The 24,300-nt window shown below is 36.8% G+C and overlaps 1 protein-coding gene across 1 annotated transcript in view; it reads right to left on the reverse strand.

Annotated features, from left to right (window-relative positions):
* LOC131075364 (uncharacterized) overlaps positions 1 to 24,300 on the reverse strand; it is a 175,148-nt gene that overhangs the window by 28,815 nt on the left and 122,033 nt on the right. The window contains exons 7-9 of the mRNA XM_058012190.2: positions 20,824 to 20,964; positions 20,245 to 20,682; positions 19,867 to 20,001 (exon numbers count right to left, since the gene is read on the reverse strand). Of these exons, the coding sequence (XP_057868173.2) occupies positions 19,867 to 20,001; positions 20,245 to 20,682; positions 20,824 to 20,964 (714 nt within the window). The remainder of the gene's footprint in view (positions 1 to 19,866; positions 20,002 to 20,244; positions 20,683 to 20,823; positions 20,965 to 24,300) is intronic.

The following is a 24,300-nucleotide window of genomic DNA, read 5'->3' on the forward strand; positions in this document are numbered from 1 at the left end:
CTTTGCAAAACTCCATAAGAACAAATGATTTGCCATGAAAGCTTCATTAGCATCATCCAGAGCCAACTTCCAAATATCCTATTTTTAGCCCATGTTAGAAATAGTTTTGTTACCATTTTTTAAAAAGACAACATATTCAAAGTTTGCAATTTTTGTATCAAAGCTCACACCATTTTTAGCGATTGCTATTTTTCAACCTCGAGTTTGACTATTGCTCTATCACCTATCTCATCATGCAAGAGACATGAACTTTTGATTGATAGTTGTAATATTTTAATCGTCAATTTAATTGGCAGTCACATTAGAATTAGAGGACAAGAAAATTTATAATAAAATTACAGATCATGCAAGCAATCATAGTTAGGTAGAAGTGCAGTTAATTTATTTCATGTAGCTTTGTAAACAATATAAATGCCTTTCAGTACTTGGTAGGGGGATCAGTGGTAAGTCTCATGCCTGCATTATGCTAAAATTGATATTAATTGAATATTAAATGTTTTTTAAATTTGCTATTTACTCAATGACATTTATTAAGTCTATCTTTCTTATAAATGTTTATTGAGATGTTTTGTTATTGTTCTAGAAGTTAAATTGCTTTGGCAAATTTACTAGCTTTGTATTATAGGTGAAGCTCGTGGATTTGTACGAAGTCATACATGTATTTCAACCATAACAATTGCATTTATGTGTTATCCTATTCAGCTCCATGTGGGTACTTGCATTGTTCAATCTCTATATTTAGATAAGCAACACAAACAAGTAGCAACAAAGACTTCCTTCAAGTCAAAAATCATAAAATCCTTTGCTTCATGTTGAAAGAGCATTTCAGTCTTTAACACTATGCAAACCCCAAAATAACACATTTAAAGTATATTCAACATGAACAACAACCATCCCAAATCGCTATAAAGATTGTAAATGGCAAGTACATGTCTAATTTTAGATAAACTTAACTTTTATAGGAAGCTTCCCTGTTGATGTGTTTTTTATGCACATGCAAACATAGAATAAAATACCCAAAAGTATCTTATCCTCTCTTGATCAAAGTCTCTCAAATGCTGAAGATTCGCCTAAGGATCACTTGAGATAACTTCAAGGTTCTTATATGTCGGGTCACGACGTCTGGATAAGCTCAATGGTTTGATGTGATTATGCTAGGATCACAAGGGGACTTACGTTGAATAATTGAATGCTTGAATTGTTGGAACTTAGATCCTAACTACTTGCTTGGAGAATAAAGAAAGAGAAAAAGGCATGGGGTTTAGGGAGTCTATTCTAATCCTAAGAATGCAAGAGAAGAGTGAATGAATGATGAAATCCTACTGGGCGAGGTCTCACCATCAAATTGAACAATTTGACATAAGCTTAGTGCAATCTTCTAAGGGATAATTCAAAGATATTCAAATCATTACCATCAAACATTGATCACAATTCAAGTTAATGCATAAACAATGGATATATATAACAATTTGAGGTTAAGCTCATATCATTCCAGTTGACCACGCAAGGCACACTTACAATCAACAGGAGGCTAGTGGTATGGACTAAACGGTTTCCACACAAATGCATTCAACAAATTCCTCCATTCAATCTAATCAACATGAAAGCAAATGAGAAGTAGAAACCATGGGCACTTCTTGAAATAACACATTTCACCATAACTTCAATGAAAAGAGTATCTCATTTACAAGTCTTAACAACAATTCCTCCTCCTAATCTAACTTCTATTGTATCTTCTAATCTATCTATCCTTGGACTACACACTTGTAATGTCCCTACTAGTTAGTGATCACTGTCCTGCAAAATAGATTGTTAGAATACAACATATATATATATATATATATATATATATATAAAATCTAACTTGCAATCTAACTTTAAAATACTTAACTAACATAATCACAATTCTCATCTAATAAAAAAGGATACGAATGCTATACGGAAATATGTCCTTAGGCGGCCGTGAAGCTCGCCTTCTTGGAACCCATCTTGGTTCCAAGCCCTCCAGGAAGTCAAAGGTGAATTCGACTCCTGTCTTGAATGTAATTTCTTACATCCAAGCCATCCAAGAAATCGAAGGTTAATTCGATTCCTGTCTTGGGTTTAATTTCTTACACCCAAGCCATCCAAGGAAGACCCTATGTCCATTCCTTGCCTTGGGTGATGCATCTCATCATCCAAGTCCTCAGAGGGGACCGGCCAGATCCATCTCTTCTTGGTTGAACTTAGTCAACCAAGCCATACATATGCATATAGATGTTCAGTATATATACTGCCCTAGGGATTATCATAATCCCTCCCTTAGACTAAGAGAGTTTCCTCCTTATAGCCTCCAACATGTGATTACATTTATAATACATTTTTGCATTTTATTACTATTTTCCTATTCCATAACCCACATGTACATATTCCTGATTTAACATGTACTCACTACATATATTCATAAAAATGTTTATTAACCAATAATCACATTTATTTCTTAACATATATTCCTACTATTCCTAATATGTATTTACTACTTATGTTTATACACATTCCTTAACATCTAAGAACCTTTCATTAACATACTTATATTTATTAATATATATACTAAACTATTCATTATGTTCATTAATATATATAGTAATCAGCATTAACATATTAATTAATTATATTCATTGGTAAATAAAATAAATAGCATTAACATATTAATTACCTATGTTCATTGATATATATAGAAATAAGCATTAACATATTAATTAATTATATTCATTAACAAATAAACAATACTTTATCACTTACCTGTTATGTTCGCAGCATAAGTTCAGCACTGTGGTTGTCTCTGCCGCTATACCTCCTGCTACCTCCCCCTTCAAACCACGGGCTGCCTTCCCCTTTATACCCCATGAAGGGTTGTACCCCTCCACGGGTCCCCTTCCGCATGAAGGGGTGCGGTGGTAATTGGGGGGAAGGGGGGGCCTCGTCATAGTTAATTAAATCGTATTACTTTGCCATTTAAAAATGTATTAAATATTAAATAACACTTTATTATATATATATATATATATATTTTAAATATATTAAATATTAAATAACACTTTTCTTTATATATTAAATATATTTCCTTTATTTTTAATATATTACTTATATTATCATTTCAATAATTATTCACAATAACCATATTTAATTAATCCATATATTAACATTATTAAATAATTTTAAATCAGAATCATGAACTACTAAAGGGTGTCCGAGTAGAAGGCTACGTCGTAAATCCCCTTAGAGTGCCCGATATGTCCTTAATCATGATCGTTGACTATACAATTAGTGTTCTTAAATGGTGATCCATGCTAAGCACCACCCCTGAACCCTCTATAATAATGGTCTTCCAATTACATTCGAAATTTTGTCTCTTTTAGAGACTTCACAAGATTGAGGAATACTAGCGATGTAATGTCAAATTAAATGTTAATGTCAATTAGTCTAAATGCTATTCTTGTTTGTTGAAGAAACCATATGATTGCTTGTACGTATTCTTTTTACCCATCCTTATCATTTAAAGAATATTATTAGTTATAGCTCTTAATAAATGTTAATTAAATAATAATATTTAATAAATAAATAAAGATTAAATATTCATTCGTTGGTAATAATAACTTCTTCATTTAGGGTCTCTCTCTCTTTCTCTCCATATATGAATAACGACCCAGGAGGGGACATGACAATTCGCCCTTCTCAAAATTGCTTGTCCTCAAGCAATTGGCAATTTTCTCAAACTGCGTTATCTCCCAACATGAATCACAAACACGGAGCATACACAAAAGAAAAAACACAAAGCATACACGTATTGTCAAATTTTTCTTATTGACTAGAATGATTCATCTTTACCCTACAGGATGGCAGGATCATTGCTCTAATACCACTGTAATGTCCCTACTAGTTAGTGATCACTGTCCTGCAAAACAGATTGTTAGAATACAACATATATATATAACTAATCTAACTTGCAATCTAACTTTAAAATACTTAACTAACATAATCACAATTCTCATCTAATAAAAAAGGATACGAATGCCATACGGAAATATGTCCTTAGGCGGCCGTGAAGCTCGCCTTCATGCAACCCATCTTGGTTCCAAGCCCTCCAGGAAGTCGAAGGTGAATTTGACTCCTGTCTTGAATGTAATTTCTTACATCCAAGCCATCCAGGAAATCGAAGGTTAATTCGATTCTTGTCTTGGATGTTAATTTCTTACATCCAAGCCATCCAGCAAATCGAAGGTTAATTCGATTCCTGTCTTGGGTGTAATTTCTTACACCCAAGCCATCCAAGGAAGACCCTATGTCCATTCCTTGCCTTGGGTGATGCATCTCATCATCCAAGTCCTCAGAGGGGACTGACCAGATCCGTCTCTTCTTGGTTGAACTTAGTCGACCAAGCCATACATATGCATATAGATGTTCAGTATATATACTGCCCTAGGGATTATCATAATCCCTCCCTTAGACTAAGGGAGTTTCCTCCCAATAGCCTCCAAAATGTGATTACATTTATAATACATTTTTGCATTTTATTACTATTTTCCTATTCCATAACCCACTTGTACATATTCCTGATTTAACATGTATTCACTACATATATTCATAAAAATGTTCATTAACCAATAATCACATTTATTTCTTAACATATATTCCTACTATTCTTGATATGTATTTACTACTTATGTTTATACACATTCCTTAACATCTAAGAACCTTTCATTAACATACTTATATTTATTAATATATATACTAAACTATTCATTATGTTCATCAATATATATAGTAATGAGCATTAACATATTAATTAATTATATTCATTGGTAAATAAAATAAATAGCATTAACATATTAATTACCTATGTTCATTGATATATATAGTAATAAGCATTAACATATTAATTAATTATATTCATTAACAAATAAACAATACTTTATCACTTACCTGTTATGTTCGCAGCAGAAGTTCCACTCTATGGTTGTCTCTGCCGCTATACCTCCTGCTACCTCCCCCTTCAAACCACGGGCTGCCTTCCCCTTTATACCCCGTGAAGGGTTGTACCCCTCCACGGGTCCCCTTCCGCATGAAGGGGTGGGGTGGTAATCACAGCCCCTCGCACCACTTCATGCGGGGGTAATTGGGGGGAAGGGGGGGCCTTGTCATAGTTAATTAAATCGTATTACTTTGCCATTTAAAAATGTATTAAATAATAAATAACACTTATTTTTTATTATATATATTTTTTAAATATATTAAATAATAAATAACACTTTCTTTATTATATATATATATATATATATATATATTTTATATTAAATATTAAATAACACTTTCCTTTATTATATATTAAATATTAAATAACACTTTTCTTTATATATTAAATATATTTCCTTTATTTTAAATATATTACTTATATTATCATTTCAATCATTATTTACAATAACCTTATTTAATTAGTCCATCTATTAACATTATTAAATAATTTTAAATCAGAATCATGAACTGCTGAAGGGTGTCCGAGTAGAAGGCTACGTCGTAAATCCCCTTAGAGTGCCCGATATGTTCTTAATCATGATCGTTGACTATACGATTAATGTTCTTAAATGGTGGTCCATGCTAAGCACCACCCTTGAACCCTCTATAATAATGGTCTTCCAATTACATTTGCAATTTTGTCTCTTTTAAAGACTTCACAAGATTGAGGAATACTGGCGATGTAATGTCCAATTAAATGTTAATGTCAATTAGTCTAAATGCTATTCTTGTTTGTTGAAGAAACCATATGATTGCTTGTACGTATTCTTTTTACCCATCCTTATTATTTAAAGAATATTATTAGTTATAGCTCTTAATAAATGTTAATTAAATAATAATATTTAATAAATAAATAAATATTAAATATTCATTCGTTGGTAATAATAACTTTTTCATTTAGAGTCTCTCTCTCTTTCTCTCTGTATATGCATAACGACACAGGAGGGGACATGACAACACTATTCTATTAACCTTGACAAATGAAGAGCTTGAGCTTTATATAAAGAGTTCATTACAATGAATGGCTAGGATTGAATCCTCATCAATGGCCAAGATTTTACAATGAAACCCTAATTAGGGTTTGTTACAACAAACTTCACTCTAGCCAATGAAATAATTACAATCATTTGACACATGTCATCTCTGAAATATTCGACCAATAGACAATGGGGGTAGGTACATTGAAGTTTGTGCCTCCTTGAGTGAGCTTGGTACATTGAATCCAGATATACTAATGTGGAACTTCTTTGATTGGTGTAGTGACTAGGATGCCACCTCAAATTGCACTTGTAGACCAGATCATCATCATGAATGAGTATTATCTCTTGATACTCAACATTATCAAACTTTAGCAGTGATGATGATGAAGGCGTCTTTCAAATTATATCATGTTGTTCAAGCTGATCTAACTTTGATTAACTCTTCTGAAACTATCTTCTTGAATGTCTCAATGTTGAACGTCATAAAGGTGCAAGGTGTAGATGTTCACTTCCTCCTAGTCTTGAATCTTGATATTACCTTGAAATGAACCTTCGATGTCAAAACTTCTTTTTCACTCCTTTGAAATTCTTTATTTGTGATTCCCTTCATGCTTGTCGATTCGTTCATCTACATCCTTGGATGTGTGCATCATATTCATGTATAGGTGAATGCTTCTTTTATAGTCACCTTCCCTGACACATTTGTGCTTGTCGGTGAAGTTTTCTCCTTGAAGTTGCATGGTGGTGTGGGTCTTGCAATCCTCCTCTTATTTCTTCAAGGTGTTGCTTTGCAATTTGCATCATCTTACTTTCACATCTGCAAAACAAAACAAATATGATATATATAACCTTCACAATCTCTTAATTTAATATGATCTCTGATTTTTTATGTGTTGCAAACTTGATGAGTGCATTTAGAGAGGAGGCCGCTCCTAATGATAGGCAATGGAAGTTAGAGCAATGGGAATCAAGTTCGCTCCTAATGAGGAGCAAAGGAAGTTCAGCATCATTCCATCGCCTCTTCATCAATTGATCCCTTGTACCTCATTCATTCCTTAAGTTTTTTAGACTCTACGTGCAAAAACCATCAAATTACCCTCAAAGAGTGCCCTAGAAGGGAATTCACTTTCATGAAGGAGCAAAGGCAGGTGATTTCGCTCCTGTCAGGGAGCAAAGGAAGTATAATTTTCTCCAATTAGGGAGTTATTGTGACCTTTTCACACATCGCCCCATTGCTAACGGGGACCCCCTCTTTTCCTACTTTCCGTGTTGTTTAGGTTAGGGTTTTGGCAGCTTAGTGGGCAATTTTGAGTTTCCCGTGCCAAGGTCTCGAAGTTTTTGATCATGCCTAGTGTCGTTTAGGGTTTTTGAAGTTATAGGATCATGCACATAAAGTTGAGGTTGTAAATGGTCCTAGTTTTGTCTAGTGTAGACCTTTTGAGCGTTAACGTGGTTTTGAACATCTATGTCAGTGACTTTAAAGTGCTAAGGTGTTTTCAAACCTTTTGGACTTGTTTTCTCGCTCCTAGGAAGTTATTCAAGTTGATTTTTCACTTTATCCCGAAAGATTTCCTTTTGTTTCGCTCAAATTTTTGGCAAATTTGCACAAGTCCTGTTGAGTTTTATTGAGTTTGAAGTTTCCTAGTGATTTTGAGTGGAAAAATCATCATTTTCCGAATGAAAATCCATATTCTAAGGGTTAAAAGGTCAAAATTCCACACTAGAGGTGCTTTTCCCCTCATATTCCTAACTACCCATGATTTTCCCCCATTCAAAATCCAAGCTGGACATAGATTTCCCTTTAAATCCAGACTTGCCACATTTGTCCACCATTGTGAATCCATACTAGGGTCGATTTTCCCCTGGATGCATTAAATTTGACTAAGTGTTAGGATTTTGCCCTGACTACCCTCATTTTTCCACCGAGAGTATGGATGAGGTTTTGGATGATGTTTGTGTTGATTCCACACTTGGGTTGATTTTCCACCAGGCCTTTTGTGACAAGTTTTTGAATATTTTTGTGCGGATATTCATTCCAGACCCAAGGCGATTTTCCACTGAGAGCGATTTTAATGATTTTGTGTCCAAATGAACATCAAGACTAGGATCAATTTTCCACTAGGGGCATTTTTGTGTTGAATGAAGAAGTTTTGAGTGGAATTTTATTCCTTACCCAGAGCAATTTTCCCCTACACCCCAATATTGTGCACATTGATGAATTTTGATGGGATTTTATATCCCTACTAGGATCGATTTTCCCAAAAGGGACAATTTTGACATTTTTTAATGATTTTAATGGGATTTTTTAATCCCTACCTAAATCGATTTTCCCTAATTGGCAATTTTGATTTAAATTTTGAAATATTTTAAATAAATGAGCCTCATTTGATTGTTTTTTAATGAAAAGCAATGATTATTTAAAATAAAGAAAAACAAAAAAAAATAAAAATAAAGAAAAACAAATAATGATTTGGAATGAACATTTAATGTTTTTGACCTTCTGGATACAAATCGGTTTTTACTAGGCAAGTATAAGAACAAGTTTTTTATCCCACATTGCTTGTGTGGTGAAATTTGATGCTGAAAGCAAGTTAAAAGGGGAGAGTTTCCAGACTTATTTTATTATCTTTCCCAAGTGTATCCATGCAAGGGCGAACTCCTCTCCGGCTGGCGATTTTGGGAGAAGTGTCCAAGTGACACACTTGATTGAAGACTATTTTTATTGCCATTTTTTCTCCATTTTTCCAGCTTGGTGACTTTTTGGTGGCTGCCATTGATATCCAAGTGCCACGATTTTTGGAGGTAGTGCCATTTTTGGTGGGGTTGGCGATTTTGCTAAGAGGGCAATCTCTTCTCCTTGGGTGTCACCATTCTTATATTGCTGTTCTCAGACTTGAATTGACAGATTGGAGTGCATTTTGAAGGCATTTTCAGACTTGTGTGAGGTGGCACCATAGTTGGAGGAAGGCGATTTTGTTTTAATAATATTTGGTGCCATTTTTTGGTGGATGAGCTTCATTCTCGGTGGCTGCCATTATCCTTCCTTGCTGTGATAACTTCAGATCTGAATTTAACGCCATTATTACAGCTTGTGTGACCTCCATTGTTGGCTGTTCATCGATTTTCAGACTTAGATTTTCATTGCCTAGCCAACTTCAGCTTAGGCAATTTGATTTTGGGGGCATTTTGGGATCATTTTCAATCAATTCTCAGACCATTTGAGGGCTGTCACAGGTCTGCAACTTCATTATTGGCTGCTTGTCCTCAGAAAAATAAACTTTTACCAGCCATACCTACGTTCCCGAATTTGATTGCTTTCGTCATCAAGATTGGTTTTCATCAAGTTTGTGCATATTTAAATGATTGCAACATGTTTTTTAGAAATTAATTTGTAAAGTTGCAGGTTGTCTTCAGATTTGCTAGCAGCCATTGTTGACTTGAAAAGGTGTACTCAGACATAATTTTATGTGAAAACACAACCTTTCACACCTTTCCTTAGTCATTGTTGATCAGGTATACTCCTTTGCACTCTAGTTTGCACATAATTTCTAAGTATAAAGAAGTGTTTCCAGACTTTGGTCTGAAAACTATTGATTTTATTGAATTCCATGAGGGTTTCATACCCTAACCTTGTCACATTTTGTATTTAATTGTTGAAATCTATCAAGAGTGTGGATTGTTTTCTTGATTTCCATACCTTGATTAGTCTAAATCATTAAGAAGTCAGGAATTTTGTCAAGAATATTGTATTTTCTAAGTTCTAACTTCAAGCTTGGTACAGGTACGATGTCGAAGTCCGGACTCAAGGAAAGGAGACAACAACAGAAGATACTTGAGACTGGATTCTATCCGGAATCCAAGATGTCATCCAGATGGAAGGAGATTATAGACATGAACATGCATTTTCTGAACATGAACCAGATGCGACAACAGATGTTCAGAATTGGAAGCCAAATTCCTTCCCCAACCTATGTGAACATTATGAAAAACTGTATTTTTCAGGCCGTTGGATTTCTGCAATCCATACAGTACAGTGAGCTTATCTTGGAGTGTGCACAATGTTATGATCCTCGCTCCCGAAAGATCAAGACTCCTAAGGGTGCCATCATTGCCTACCTTGCCGAGGATGCGATTGTTGAGGTGTTTGGATTTCCAAGTGGAGCAGACATGAAAGATATAACCAAGGATGAATACGAAGACCGATGTAAGAAGAAGATAGACGCATGTAAGACCATGGTGAATAAGGAGTGGATGATCAAGCCTAGGCCTCATCATTCCAAGGCTCCCAAGACACTTATGTGCACAGACTTCAAAGAGGAATATAGTGATTTAGTTTTCCTTCTTAACCGAGTGATGGGGATGCCGCAAGGTGCAATATACGATGGATGGATGTTCTATTTCATCCAAGATTGTCTAAAAGGAACATTGATAAATTGGTCTAGAATCATCAGTGACAATTTGGACTTTCAGCTGAGGAATGCGAAGCGATCCAAGTCATTCGCCATGACTTCCTACTTGGTATACCTACTTGCACAATTTGTTACATACAAAAGATTAATATTTAGAGGTGAAGTCGGGAATGGGCAAGGACAATTCAGGAGTTATGAGTGCTACCCATAGCTGAACATGTATAGAATTGAAGATTATAAGAGAGTGAATGATGTATTCACAATGTACATCACGCGGATGTTGCAAGGTGGAATCCACATAAGGTTGTCCAAAGAGGCAAAGGAGCTAATAAAGAAATATGGATCGTGGTATATTCAATTTCCCACTTTCACATACCTTAGGATTCATGGATTTCAATCCGAACCCTACAGGCTTCCTAGGTATCCTTCTGACAAAATGATCTTGTTGGAAGTGGTGAGACAACTTTTGGAGTTTGATTCTATTCAAAGAGAGAAGCACAGGACAGGCATGCCATTCCCTATTTCAGTTGGGAAAACATTGGAGGTTTGCCAGTCCACCTTGGCCACCAGCACTGTGAGTGGGGAACTTGCATTCTATCGATTTGCAGCATATACGAAAAGAGAAAGGTTTGATCCAGATAAGAAAGTTGGAAGGATTAGGGGAGAAAAGTTCATCCACAAGGTAGACATGGAAGATTATTGGGCCAACCTGATGGACGAGCAGGCAGTGAAAAGACGAATGTGGTCCAAAATGTTAGTGGATTTCATGAGGAAGTGTGAACTTTTCCTCATTCCTGGTCAGGTGGTAGATGGCAGAGATCATACGCATCCACAGTATGAAAATGAAATGAAAAAGGCGATCTTATTGCCTAATTGGTCAGAGTTAGAAGAAATAGATTTGAATGTATTGATGTGAGAGGTCTTGAATTTCTCCTGAGCATGGGTGGACATTCAGATGAATAAGTTAGTTGATATGGGTGTTTCCTTCACTTATGAAAGGATGAAACTGGAAGAATCCGCTTCCGAGGATGATCAGAGGCCTATCAGTGATGTCAGGATTCATGCGGATGAAGAAAGTCAAGCTCCCAAGAGAAGGAAGAACACATCAGGAGAAGTCAAGGCTAGAGGGAAGAAGATTGAGGAGGTCAACAAGAAGAAACAAAAGACTACCATTCCTTCGCCTATCATTCCTTAACCACCTCTTAGTGTCTGATCAATCAAAGAAGTTGAAATGGCAAAACAAAACAAGGAGACTGAGCAATGCTCCAACATAGTGATACTACCAGAGAATATTCAAGATTTACATGCCACATCAACATCTGCTCCACCAAATGAGGATGATGACCAGCTAGGATCCCCTACTATCCTTCTGGAGGTTAGTTTGGGAAAAGATGTATATGATTTAACCAGGGATAATCCTGATGATGATGATGATGATGTTATCTCGGCATTGAGAGGACTTGATCGAGAGATGTGTCTCGATGATGGTATGGAGATGGCCGCGATTCCTGATTGGCTGATGAAGAGTATGGAGAAAAGTAAAAAAATGATAGAGGTACAACCTATTGATGACATTGTTGACTACTTAGCTAGGAGCAATAAAGAGATAGAACCTAAGAGAGCTGAGATTTTGTCACACATAGCTAGAGATGAGATAGGAATGTGGATTGCGCAAGTGGATGTTCCTATTGGAGGTGTGACGGCGGACATTGCTACTGCCATGGATTTCTAGATTACTTAAGTTGCCCTTGGTTGTACTACAAGAGAGCGTGAATTTCAGGAGGTTGGTGATAACCTTAGGGCGATCAGTGCGAGATTGGATAGAGAGATTGAAGAGAAAGAAAAGTACATAGAAGAAAATATCAAACTTAGAGAATACATTGTCGAGATAAGGCGTTAGAATCCCACCCTTATTTCCCCTATTGTAGTTGATCGTGGACTACATTCACACTATGTGGCATCGAGAGATACACTCTCGGAGGTGGAGAAATAGATTGAAAGTGCAAGAAAACAGGCGGATGATTTCCTTACTCAGTTTGTCTAGGCATATGATAGGACAAGAGGGCTTATGTTCAAAATCTAGTATTTGGAGGGAGTTTGGGAAGAATTCAGACCTATTCAGGAGAGGACTATTCCATGCCTCAGAGCTTTGAAGAAGATTGCCCAGTCAACATTGATCAGAGAGAGTGTTGTGCACAGTGGAGACAAATATGATTTCCATGGTTGGTATTGTTCATTGGCCAAGAAGAAATCAACTTATGAGAGCGCCCAGCTGAGTTGTATAGAGATGGAAGGATCGATTCATGATATTCAGTTGAAGATCCTTGCCTCAATTGAGGAGTTATTGGGCGTTGATGTCAGTGATGCTAGTGGTTTACACTTAGCCGGATTAAGAGACAAGATGAAACTTATGTATTTTTGTCAATTGGACTCTTTGAAGAAGAGTCAGATAGATGATTTGGTCACTTTGTTGATTCATGTTCATAGTTCGCAGAAGCTCATGTCAGATTGGGAGAACACTTTGGATGCTTGCTCGGATGCATTGGACATGATTGATTTACAACAGGATACCTTGCCCAACATTTCCATGAAGCAGTCAGATTCTGTATTGGCTAGATTCTTGGAGTATGCTAGGAGAGAGAGAGATGCAGGGAGGAATCTTCTACAAGATTCCCTATTTGATGACTAGGTATCTTTCTATTGGGCCATATGTTGGTGGCACCATTTTTTTAGCAAACCCTAATTAGGGCAATTCTAGGGTTTTGTTGGCATGATCTTAGCCCTTGATTTAGTTTTAATTTTGGCCATCCATTTTGTATGAGACTATATATACCTCATTGTCTCTCATTTGTAAGAGAGAGGTTTTGTAGATTTGTTGGTATATGTTGCAGCTATTTGAATCTAAATCATTGTTCGACTTGATGGTGATTTTTCCCTTCAAATGTTGTTTTGGATTCATGGTTCTCAATTCCTCTAAGTTAGATTAGAATTTTAGATTAGAATTTGTTTTCATGTTTATTAGATTGAGTGGAAGATTTGTTGAGTATATTTGTGTGGAATCCTTAATCCATACCACTGGCCTCTTGCTGTTGGTAAGAGTGCCTTGTGTGTCGTCAATTGGAAATTTATGCAAGCTTAACTTCAATTATTATGCATCCCTTGACATGCATCAACTTCGATGGTGTCAATGTTTGATGGTAATATAGTTTGAAAATCAATAAGTATACCTTAGATGATTGCACCAAAGTTCCCAGACTCGGACTCGGCTCTGACTCGGCAAGGTTGACTCGGCTCGTGACTCAGCTCAGACTCGGCAATGACTCGGCAACGACTTGGCAAAATAAGAAAACCCTTGAAATTTAGAGATTTTTAACGATTTAAAACTTGTTTCATACACCCATTATTGAATTACGCTTAAAGACACTATAACATCGTCAAATAGAAGCTAATTTGATCACATACATAAACATACATCCATCACATGCATAGAAATGTAAATTGTAGCTTAAGGAATTAGAAAACATATCAACTTAGAAGTGATTGGGGTAATACAAGGAAGTGAAAACCCAAGTAATTTTGTGCCACCAAATAATCCCAAATCTTGTCAATGGTCTTATGTGGATGTGCCAGCTATTGTCCAGGCAGTTGGACTTCCTGAAAATACATTTTGTGCAGAAGAAATTGAGGAAACAGTTGATGGTAGCAATCCATATCCTGTTCCTAAGGATGCAAGTACATTTGTACGTTACTCAGTTATGCGACAAGATCATCTGAAACAATGCACTAACCTGATATTATGAGAGATACACCGTGATGTTAGTTGGAAAGGAGAGGGGTAGTGCTGAGTACAGGGACAGTTGTATAAGGTATAATAAAGCATGATAGTGTGTTGATAACCTAGAAGAATGATAAGAAGACAATCACATTGAAGAGAAAAGTTTAGAGTGCCTAAACAAGCATAAACAAATATAACGACGGTAGCATGCATATGAATAGGTCAAGATAAAGCCAGTCATCACCCCTCAGGAGCCAAAAGCAGTGAGATAGTGCATGAGAGTCTTAGGAGAAGAGATGGAAATCAACCATTTGCTGATCGAGGGCATGTAGACTGTTAAGTTCAGTGGACAGTCTTTATGCCATCCAAAATACAAAACAATGTGTTGAATGCATGGTGTAAAGAGTATCTAGAAGACTAGAAAACAGTGATAATATGGAAAAGAATAACCAAGTCACAAGGATACCAAAGAATGCATGACAATGCTATAGAACAATTCAAATGACAATTATTCACAAGAACAGGGATATGACATGACAGTTTTGAAGAATTTATGTAAAGACTGAAAATTCAGAGCTGAATGACCTAGAAGTTCAGTCCAAGTGTACAACTGAATTCTCAAGAGGCAACTTACAGGGTTAATGGTAGCAAGGGACATGGTTTCCACTATATATGATAATCTAGAATGAACCTTGAGAATGATGCAACAGGACATCTTCCTCTTTATGAAAGCTATGACATGTATGCAAAATTTCACTACCCTCGAACTCACGCTGGCCGGGTCATGACCCTCGAACTCGGCGAGTCAGGGAGTGACTCGCTGACTCGCGGCGAGTTAGGCGAGTCATGCCCCCTGACCCGTCTGAGCTCGGGTCAAGGTCACCGTGACCTGGCAGGGGTCACCCGGCCCGCTGACTCGCGTAACTCGCCGTGAGTCACGGAACTCTAGATTGCACTAAGCTCGTGTCAATACCTATTTGTGAGACCTAGCCTAGTTTGATTCCACTAAATTTGTTCATCATTTCCTACATTCTCAGGTATAGAATAGATTTCCCAAACCCTATTCCCTTTTGCCACTTTTTTTAGTAAGAATTAAGTCCAGAGCTATATTGCCATATCCCAAGTTGTCAGCGCACCTATTCCACATATTCACGATCAATGAAGTTAATTCGAACATTTGTGTAAGTCCCTAAGTGAACTTAGCAATTCACATCGACCACTGAGTTACCCACTCGTCAAGACCTGACATGTAGAAACCTTGGAATCATTTTAGTTGATCTCAGCCTTAGCATCTAAGGTTATTTTGTTCAAGAGAGGGTAAATTACCTTGGTATTTTATTCTGAAATGTTATGTGCATAAAACACACATCAACAGGAGCAATGGAAGCAACCCTCAAAATTGCCACTTAGCTAGGTTTTGTCAATTTCTTGTCGTTTCATCAACTTAGATCCTATGATTTTGCCTTCCTAGAGTGTAGATGTATCAAATTAGCCTCAAGGAAAGTCTTAGAAGGAAATTCGCACCTGAACCAGGGCAATGGAAATGAAATTCGCTCCAATCAGGGAGCAATGGAAGTGGTAAGAAACCCAACTCTCTTAGGTAAATTTCACCAATTTTGCCCTCTTATAACTCAAGATCATCATCTCTCCCATGTGAAATGCTCAAAATTGTCATCAAAATTGCCTTGGGAAGATTTCCGCTCTCAAAGAGCAAAGGAAATTTTTTGATACTTAGCCAAAATTTCAACCTCTCTTCATTCCATCAATTCAAAACTTAAGTTCTCTACCTACGAAACCCGGGGACGCGTCCCCTACCTGAAAACCCCCGTCCCAGTCCCGGGGACGTTTCGGGGACTTGGGGACGGCCAGGGGACGTCCCCCCCCCATTCCCCAAATTGCCAGAATTTTGAGGGGACGTCCCCGAAACGGGGGGACGGCTTCCCTAGCTGTGGGGGACGTCCGTACGTCCCGAGGATGGCTGGGGACGGATTGGGGACGTCCCAGCCGTCCCGGGGACAGCTAAACGTCCCCCACATCTAGGACTAGGAAAAAATATTAAAATAAAAAAAGTCGTATTTTCATTTTTTTTAGTGATGTTTTTTGCGTAATTGAGGGAGTGAAATATCTCATGAAGGGTTTTTTGCCAATAGAAAAATAACACCCGACGCCTAAATAAAATAATAAAAGTATTTTTGGCCTCGCCCTGTATCGCGACAGGGAGCGCGCAAGGGGTGCTGCCCCTTGACCCCAACTTGGGGGCGCTGCCCCCAAACCCCCGTCGAAAAATATTGGGGGAAACTGCGCTGATGGAAGTAGTGAAAATTTAACCTCCGAGTCTGATTAGGCTCCATTATGTATGTTATTTCTTTAGTATCTATTATGATATGCATATTGACAATGTGAATGAATTGAAATTCTGAATTATGAGTGCATATTGAGTATTGAATCTATTGATAATGTTGTATGTTCGATGTTTGCATTCTAAAATGTTTTCATAGTATCATACACATGCTATATCCATGTTTTCATATGAATATAATGTATAGATGCATGCTTTATCCATGTTTTCATATGAACATTTAGAATTTTCCTATATATTTTAAATTTTCCCTATATTTTATATAGCCGTCCCCTTTGCCGTCCCCTCCCGTCCCCAAATTTGGCAAAAAAATTTGCCATCCCGGAAACTCGTCCCCCCGTCCCCTCGTCCCGGAAACTTGGGGTAACGTAGTTCTCTACCCTTCATACATGAAAATGTGTCAAAATAACCTCAAGAAGAGCCTTGGAATCAACTTTGCTCCTATCTAAGGGCAAAGGAAGAGCTTTTCTCTCTCAAAGGGAGGCAATGGAACAAGAATTCACTCCTAGAGAAGAGCAAAGGAAATTTTTTGATACTTAGCCAAATTCTTGTTCTTCGCTCATCAACTCATCTCTAGAATTTAAGTTCTCATATGCAAGAGTTGTCGAATTTCCTTCACCAAACGTCTTGTGGATGATTTCGCTCTGAGATTGGAGCAATAGAAGTGAAATTCGCTCCCAATGAGGAGCAATGGAAGTGAATTTCACTCCAATCAAGGAGCAAAGGAAGTCATTGCAATTTGAATACTTGGCTCAATCTCATTCACTTACCTTCATTTCATTGATTCAAACCTTAAGTCTTTTAGCCACCCATACGCGAAAACATGTCAAATTGACCTCAAGGAAGGCCTTAGGAGGAATTTTGCTCCTAAACCATGGCAATGGAAGTGAAATTCGCTCCCACTGAGGAGCAATGGAAATGGCCTCCAATTTGAAGCTTAACACTTTCTCACTGACTTTCCTTCGTTCTATCAACTCAAGTGTGTCAAATTACGCTCAATGTGGGGTCTAGAGGCAAATTCGCTCTCAACCAAGAGCAAAGGAAGCAAATTTCGCTCCCAAAGGGGAGCAATGGAAGTGAAAATCGCTCCAAAAGAGGAGCAAAGGAAGTAGTCTCAATTTTGTAGTGTCGATTTTGCCACTTAACTCCTTTTCGCTCACTTACATTCATTCTATCAATTCAAATGCATCAAATCATGCTCAATTGAGGCCTAGAAGCAAATTCGCTCTCAACCAAGGGCAAAGGAAGTGGATTTTGCTCCAACTTGGGAGCAATGGAAATGATTTTAGCCCTCAATCTTGAGCAATGGAAGTGACTTCAAAATGCATCCTTAAACTCGGTCTTACTAGCTCACACCTTAGGTTTAGCTTTCATACATCAAAAGACTTCAATACTTGCCTTGAATCTAATTTTGTTCTCAACCAAAGGCAATGGAAGGGAAATTCGCTCTCAAAGGAGAGCGATGGAAGTGTTTTTTGCTCCTGTGAAGGAGCAATGGAAGTGATCTTAATTTGTCATCTTCCCTCCATTCGTATCAAAACCTTGATGCACTTAATGAATTTGAGTGGTTAAAGTGATTGTGAAGGCACTAAACTAGCTCATCATTGTCTAATATGCTCAAGAAGATCTACATCGCTCCAACCTAGGGGCAATGGAAGGGGATTTCGCTCCAACTAGGGAGCAAAAGAAATTGCCTCCTCAACTATCCCAGTTCAAGGTCATTGATCCTGCATTGCATTCCTTACTCAAAACAAGACATCTCATGATGATTAGGGGTAAATTTAGTGACTTGAAAGGCTTGAAGAGGGATTTTGCTCCTGGATCTCACCTCTCACTAAAATATATTTGAGTCACCTGGATGATGAGGAGAACATCCGCATTGTTGATTATGCTTGATCTTAAAGGTTCCTCCATCAAACCTCTTTCTCTCTATGCTCAATTTGACCTCTCCTCTGCTAAGGCTAATAGTGAAAGACCCAAACTACTACCCTAGAAAGCAAAAAAAAAGTGGGGGTCCCCATTTGCAATGGGGTGATGTGTGAATACATCACAACATTGAACATTCCCCTTCTAATTCAAAAATAAGTTCTACTACACATCAATTTCAGTTTACTAAAAGTTAGAAATTAGAACACTTTTTTACCTATCGAAGTATTATTTAGTGTTCTAACTTTTGGACATCTTTGAGAATGTAGGAGTCTATTCTAGGGATTTTGGTGCTTTATGGGTACAATTTTCAATTATGGTTACCTTCTATAGAAATTATATCAATAGCCAAGGGCTTGTAGCAGATAGGATGAAGAGATGAGAAAGTACCATCTACCAAAGATAAGAAGGATCCTTTCTATGGCAGTATTCATTAACAAAGTTCTACATAATGTTAGATACTTTGTTACCTATCGAAGTATTCTTTAGTCTTCTAACATAGTGTTAGATACTTAGACAAGGGCTTGTAGCAGATAGGATGCAGAGATGATAAAGTCTCATCTTCCACCAAAGGTAAGAAGGATCCTTTCTATGGCAGTATTCATTAACAAAGTTCTACATAGTGTTAGATACTTTGTTACCTATCGAAGTATTCTTTAGTCTTCTAACTTTAAATGTCTTTGAAAATATAGGAATCTGTTCTAGGATTTTGTTGCTTGGATACAATTTTCAGTTATGGCTGCCTTCTATAGAAACCATATCAATAGCCAAGCGCTTGTAGCACATAGCATGCAGAGATGAAAAAATCCCTTCAACCAAAGATAAGAAGAATTCTTTTTATGCCAGGATTCATTAGGTCAAAGATATTCTATAGAGCAACATTGCACTTGAATTGTATTTTCATCTAAAGGAATTAAAAAACTCCTAAGGATATATTTGATAAGCTGAAAAAGCTATGCAGAACAAGAATCAAATTAAAGGTACACACACACACTCAAACAGAAGAATCAAATTTATTCAGATTGTTAAAGCTCTCTTTCAATCATTAAGAGACATGAAAAATTGATCTTAGCATGTTTGAATGAAGTAGAAAGATGAATGCATTTCAAGGCATAGGTTAACATTTTGATTCTTACTATTTACTTCATAAGTTTCAAATGTCTTGATATGTCAGCAATCCCTTACATATAATTACACTAAGCTTTGAGTAGGTATAAAGCAGCCAAAATATAACCAGAGGACCTACATATGTAACCCTGAAACCAAGGTCCTTTTCCATAGAACCTTTTATTATGCTCTAATAAAAATGAAATAAATCACACAAAGAGAATCAAAGGTTTTGTCTAAGTGAAGGAAGAAAAAAACCTCTGATGAATCTACCCCTTCAAAGGGCACAACCATTGTCACTTCCTTTCCACAATGTTCAGCACGTGCAGCACACACACTTGAGTCCCGTCCTATTGCCCAGAATGTAGTGGAGTCGTCATCAACATATTTCACCTAAGCAAAAGAGATGTCAAAGTAGTCGGTAGAATTGTGTTGAAATTTGATATATAAGAAAATGGCAGTTCTAAAATCTTTATCAAAATACACCACAGTATGGATTGCAACAAAAATGGATAAGAAAAATTGAATTACTCAAAATTTAAATATTCAAAAACAAAATTAATAACAGTTTCAAGTGCCGTGTGCCATCTGAATAGTCATTAAAGTTGTGGAATTGATTCAAATTAAAATTCTAACCTTGATTTCACAGCCAGCCAAAAAGTCATATTTCACATGGCCTGAACATTGTTCATAAAGATTCATTTTCAGTGTGCCCATGTTTTCATGCAAAACCACGTTGAATGTTTCATCCCATCTTGGAGTTGAACCTGAGCATGATGCAGTTCTTCTTGTTAGATGTCCAAGCTCTACTTCAACAAATGTGTTCATGTTTCTACCACTGCTGCTGCCACTGCTGCTAACACTTCCATTTGAATAACTGCTTCCATGGGAATTCACCCGTCTGTCTGGAATAGCTCCTTTTGTATTTAGCTTGAAAATATTGCTTGCTGAAACCACAGTCACTGAAAGAATCCCACCGACAGCTCTTTTCTTCAAGTTTACAGCTGGTAAAGAAAGGCATTTGCGTCGTGGTTCAACCATTGTCCTCGTCAAGGTCTCAATGAAAACTTTTTCCTGACACAGATGAAATAAACTATTCAAAGTTTCAAACCATTACAAACTGCTGTTTTAAAAATACAGATCTACCAAAGTAAATTTCTATTCAATTACATTTTCAGAAATCAAATTAACATATAAGCAGGTGACAGAACCAACCAGCCAGGGTGAAACACCAGGTAGCTCTGTTGCAGGGATTGTCTGACTTCCACTTCCAAAGGCAACACCAATTCTAACTTCTGGAATTGATTCAAATGAATAAAGAAGGGCTTGTCCATCCAGGATTGGCATAAATCGAAGCTGTAAACATCAGGAGTAACTATTCTATCAAATGGAGTTACTTCTTTGTATTCCTATAAATAATTTCATGTTATATTGAAATATAACTTCTTTGAAAACCAGAAAAGCTATGTCATTAGACAGAAGAATACTAAACGACACATTGGCATTCAATGCCCATCATAGATACCTATGGAGTGAACAGCTATTCTGATTTTACCAAGCCTAAGGAAGTGAGTAATCATAAAATAACAGAAAACAAAGGTGGTGTCCTAACAAAAGAGAACCAACTTACCGAGCACTAATCAACATGTAAATTACAATTAGAACAAAAACTAAAGAGACTTAAGTGCCTAATAATCTTCAAAACCAAATGAAAGACTTCGCAAACATTAATTATCACATAATTTGATTTGCAAGTTGGTGAAAATTGACGCCCCCACCCAAGCACTTCAACAGATTAGGCAGATTAGAATAATGATAATCAGAATGTAAGAGAAGAGAGTATCTACAAGAGTCTCGATGGAGCTAAAGAAGATGTTGTAAGAAAAGGGCATATGCATCATCCTATCAAAGAGTAAGTTGCAAAAGGCACACTTTCTGTCCCAGTAGCAGACTGTCCAAAATATACTGAAAAATCATAAATCTATGAGGCAAATAGGATCATGTATCAACAAGGCTGTCGTAGAAACCAAAGAAGTTTTGTTCAGCAAAGGACATAAAAGTCATCCTCCCATCATTTTCAATTATCATTTTGCTGGAACATACCCCCAAGGAAGTATAAATTATGTGATCCTTGAATTGAGCTTCAATATCTATTTCGCCAAAATAACCAGATTTCAGTTAGCACATATTGAATTCAATCAAGCAGAGGATTCATACGTAAATATCATATGTGATAAATAACTTTCTTGCTAGAATCTAATCTGAAGGAACCCATTGTATATGAAATGAGTCAGAAATAAGTCTGATAGAAGATATCCAGCATAAAGGTCCATAGTCTTTGGTGCTAAGTGTCCTCCTGCAAAGTACAGCATATATGGAATTGAATGAACATTGTTGGGAAGATGGTAGGATTAAGCAAAATCAGTTTATTCAAACAATAAATTAGTGAGTTTTAGTCCGAAAGGAGATTAGAAAATTGAGGCCTTGTTTGCCTTGTAAGATTGGTGATAACCATATCAAGTAGCACACCTATTGGGTTTGGTAGGTATGTATATATGTATTCTCTTGTACATAATAATAGGAATTAGGAGATTATTTCATTTATTATATCGAAGTGCCTATTGTGCAGGTATACATGCAAACAACTTAAAGGAATATCTATAAAAATACAAAAATTATCATCACAATATACAAAAACACGAAAACAGGGAATGGAATATCTTCAATGTGAGGTATTAAAATTATGCAGTCTCCAATGCATACTCGACATGAATAGAATATAAGAATAGACATGTGAGGATTGTCGATCAACTTATGGCAATATATACATGTATGTGTAATGACAGACCTAAGGGATGTCATGTTTTCATTTTAAAAATAAAAAAACTATTAATATTTTAAGTTGCACTCAATCACTTTATTTTCAAATGGGCAGCCTAAATATTATTAGTGTTGAACATTTTGTCATTGATGTCAAAGGTTAGTTGCTGAGGTTCAAAGATTGAATTGAAATTTCAGTTGAGCTTCTTGCCTGTCTGGTTGAGCTGCTTGCCTGCTTGGTTGAGCTGCATGTGTGTGTGCTTAAGCTGGTTGCTTGTTTGTTGACTTGTGCCAAGTCAGATTATGTGCCACGTTATTGATTGGATTTTCAAACATATCGACTTTCTTGGAGTTGCTTGTGATGTGGGCAGATTGTTTTTTATGAAAAACATGGCAGTTCCATGGTCTATGTTTAATGTTGAATGCTCACGTGTATATTCCTACAATTATATCCTGTGCTACATTTAAGAATGAATTGCCCATATTTTTTTTCAAGTGTAACGTCTACTATACAATTGACTTCCTGATGAAGGACAGATTTCGGAAGAGGTAAAACATTTCTTTTTTCCATTAACTTTTGATGTGGTGGGAATATTATTCTATCAAACAGTTACAACACAGAGAGTTTTTGGCACATTCCATTTTTCTGTATGTGACCATTCATGTACCTAGCAATGAAACAGTAACATCACGAACAGGCTCTATGTAGTTTTGAATACTCTATGTGGTAATTGCGTAACCTTCTTTTGCCCTAGATCAGGAATCGATTTATTTTTTGCAGAGTTTTGGTACAGTTGATGTGTCCTTTTGTGTGTGGATTGGTGTGTTATAGAAAAGATGTTGAAGCTTTCCTTGTATTCGCAAAAATATGAAACATATGGAGGAGTGGTGCAGCTTTGGGTGTGTTGGGTGCGTTGCTTTGGCTAGAGGTGGAAGAATGTATGAAGAGTTGGACGATTATTGAGTGCCTGAAAAAAGGAATAAGCGTTGGCCTAAAGTTTTTTTGGCAGCTAAAAATTATTCGATGATGTCTGAGTTATATACCTATTTTTGATAGGTGTCGAAGTTAGATAAAAAAAATGCGATAGAAGTGCACTTTGAAAACGATGATAGTAGTTTTCATTCATCTCTACAGTGATGGACTGAAACGGTGGAAATGACAAGGTCTGTTTTTGTTCGAAAAAGATGGGTGTTGTTGTTGTGTAATTATGCTGTGGCGTATAGGTATGATCTTTGATGTTGAGTTGTGCAGAAGAAAAGTGTGAGAGTGTTGTGAAAGACAGATATATGAGCCACTGTTTTCAGAATTAATGCATGATTCTGGTTAGTTTTATCTGTTGCTACGAACAGGAAGAGTTAAAAATAAAAGGGATAGTTTTTTCTTTGAAACCTCTATTAAAGGTTTGAAATAAAAAAGGTATCGGGAGTCTGAAGATTTATTAATGGTTGTTAAAATATAAGGTCTTTCTAAAGTTATGCATGGAAAATGAAAGATTGATGGAATTGGCGTGACGTGTTGAAGAAAAGTATATTAAAAGGTCAGGTCAGGGGTTGGAGTTAAAAAGGAAATAAGGTGTGATTAGAACAAGGAGAAAAGTTGTTGTTAATCAAGGGCTGTGGTATACAGTCATATGTAACAGGTTCATTAGTTTGAAGCGATTGTGTTTCTGTCTTCTTGTTCTATCAAAATTTGTCTCAGTAACCAGGAGTTGATGCTCTTTTGAAGTTGGTGCTTCTAAGGGGGTCGGTGCCCTCTGTAAGTTTGTGCTTTGAAAGGGGTCACTGCCCTTTGTGGGTTGGTGCTCACTTTACAATGTTGGGTCGATGCCCTCTGTGAGTTGGTGCTCACATTTTGTATTTCAGAGTTGGTAC

The sequence above is a fragment of the Cryptomeria japonica genome, chromosome 2, assembly GCF_030272615.1.
Source record: "Cryptomeria japonica chromosome 2, Sugi_1.0, whole genome shotgun sequence".
Taxonomy (NCBI): Eukaryota; Viridiplantae; Streptophyta; class Pinopsida; order Cupressales; family Cupressaceae; genus Cryptomeria; species Cryptomeria japonica.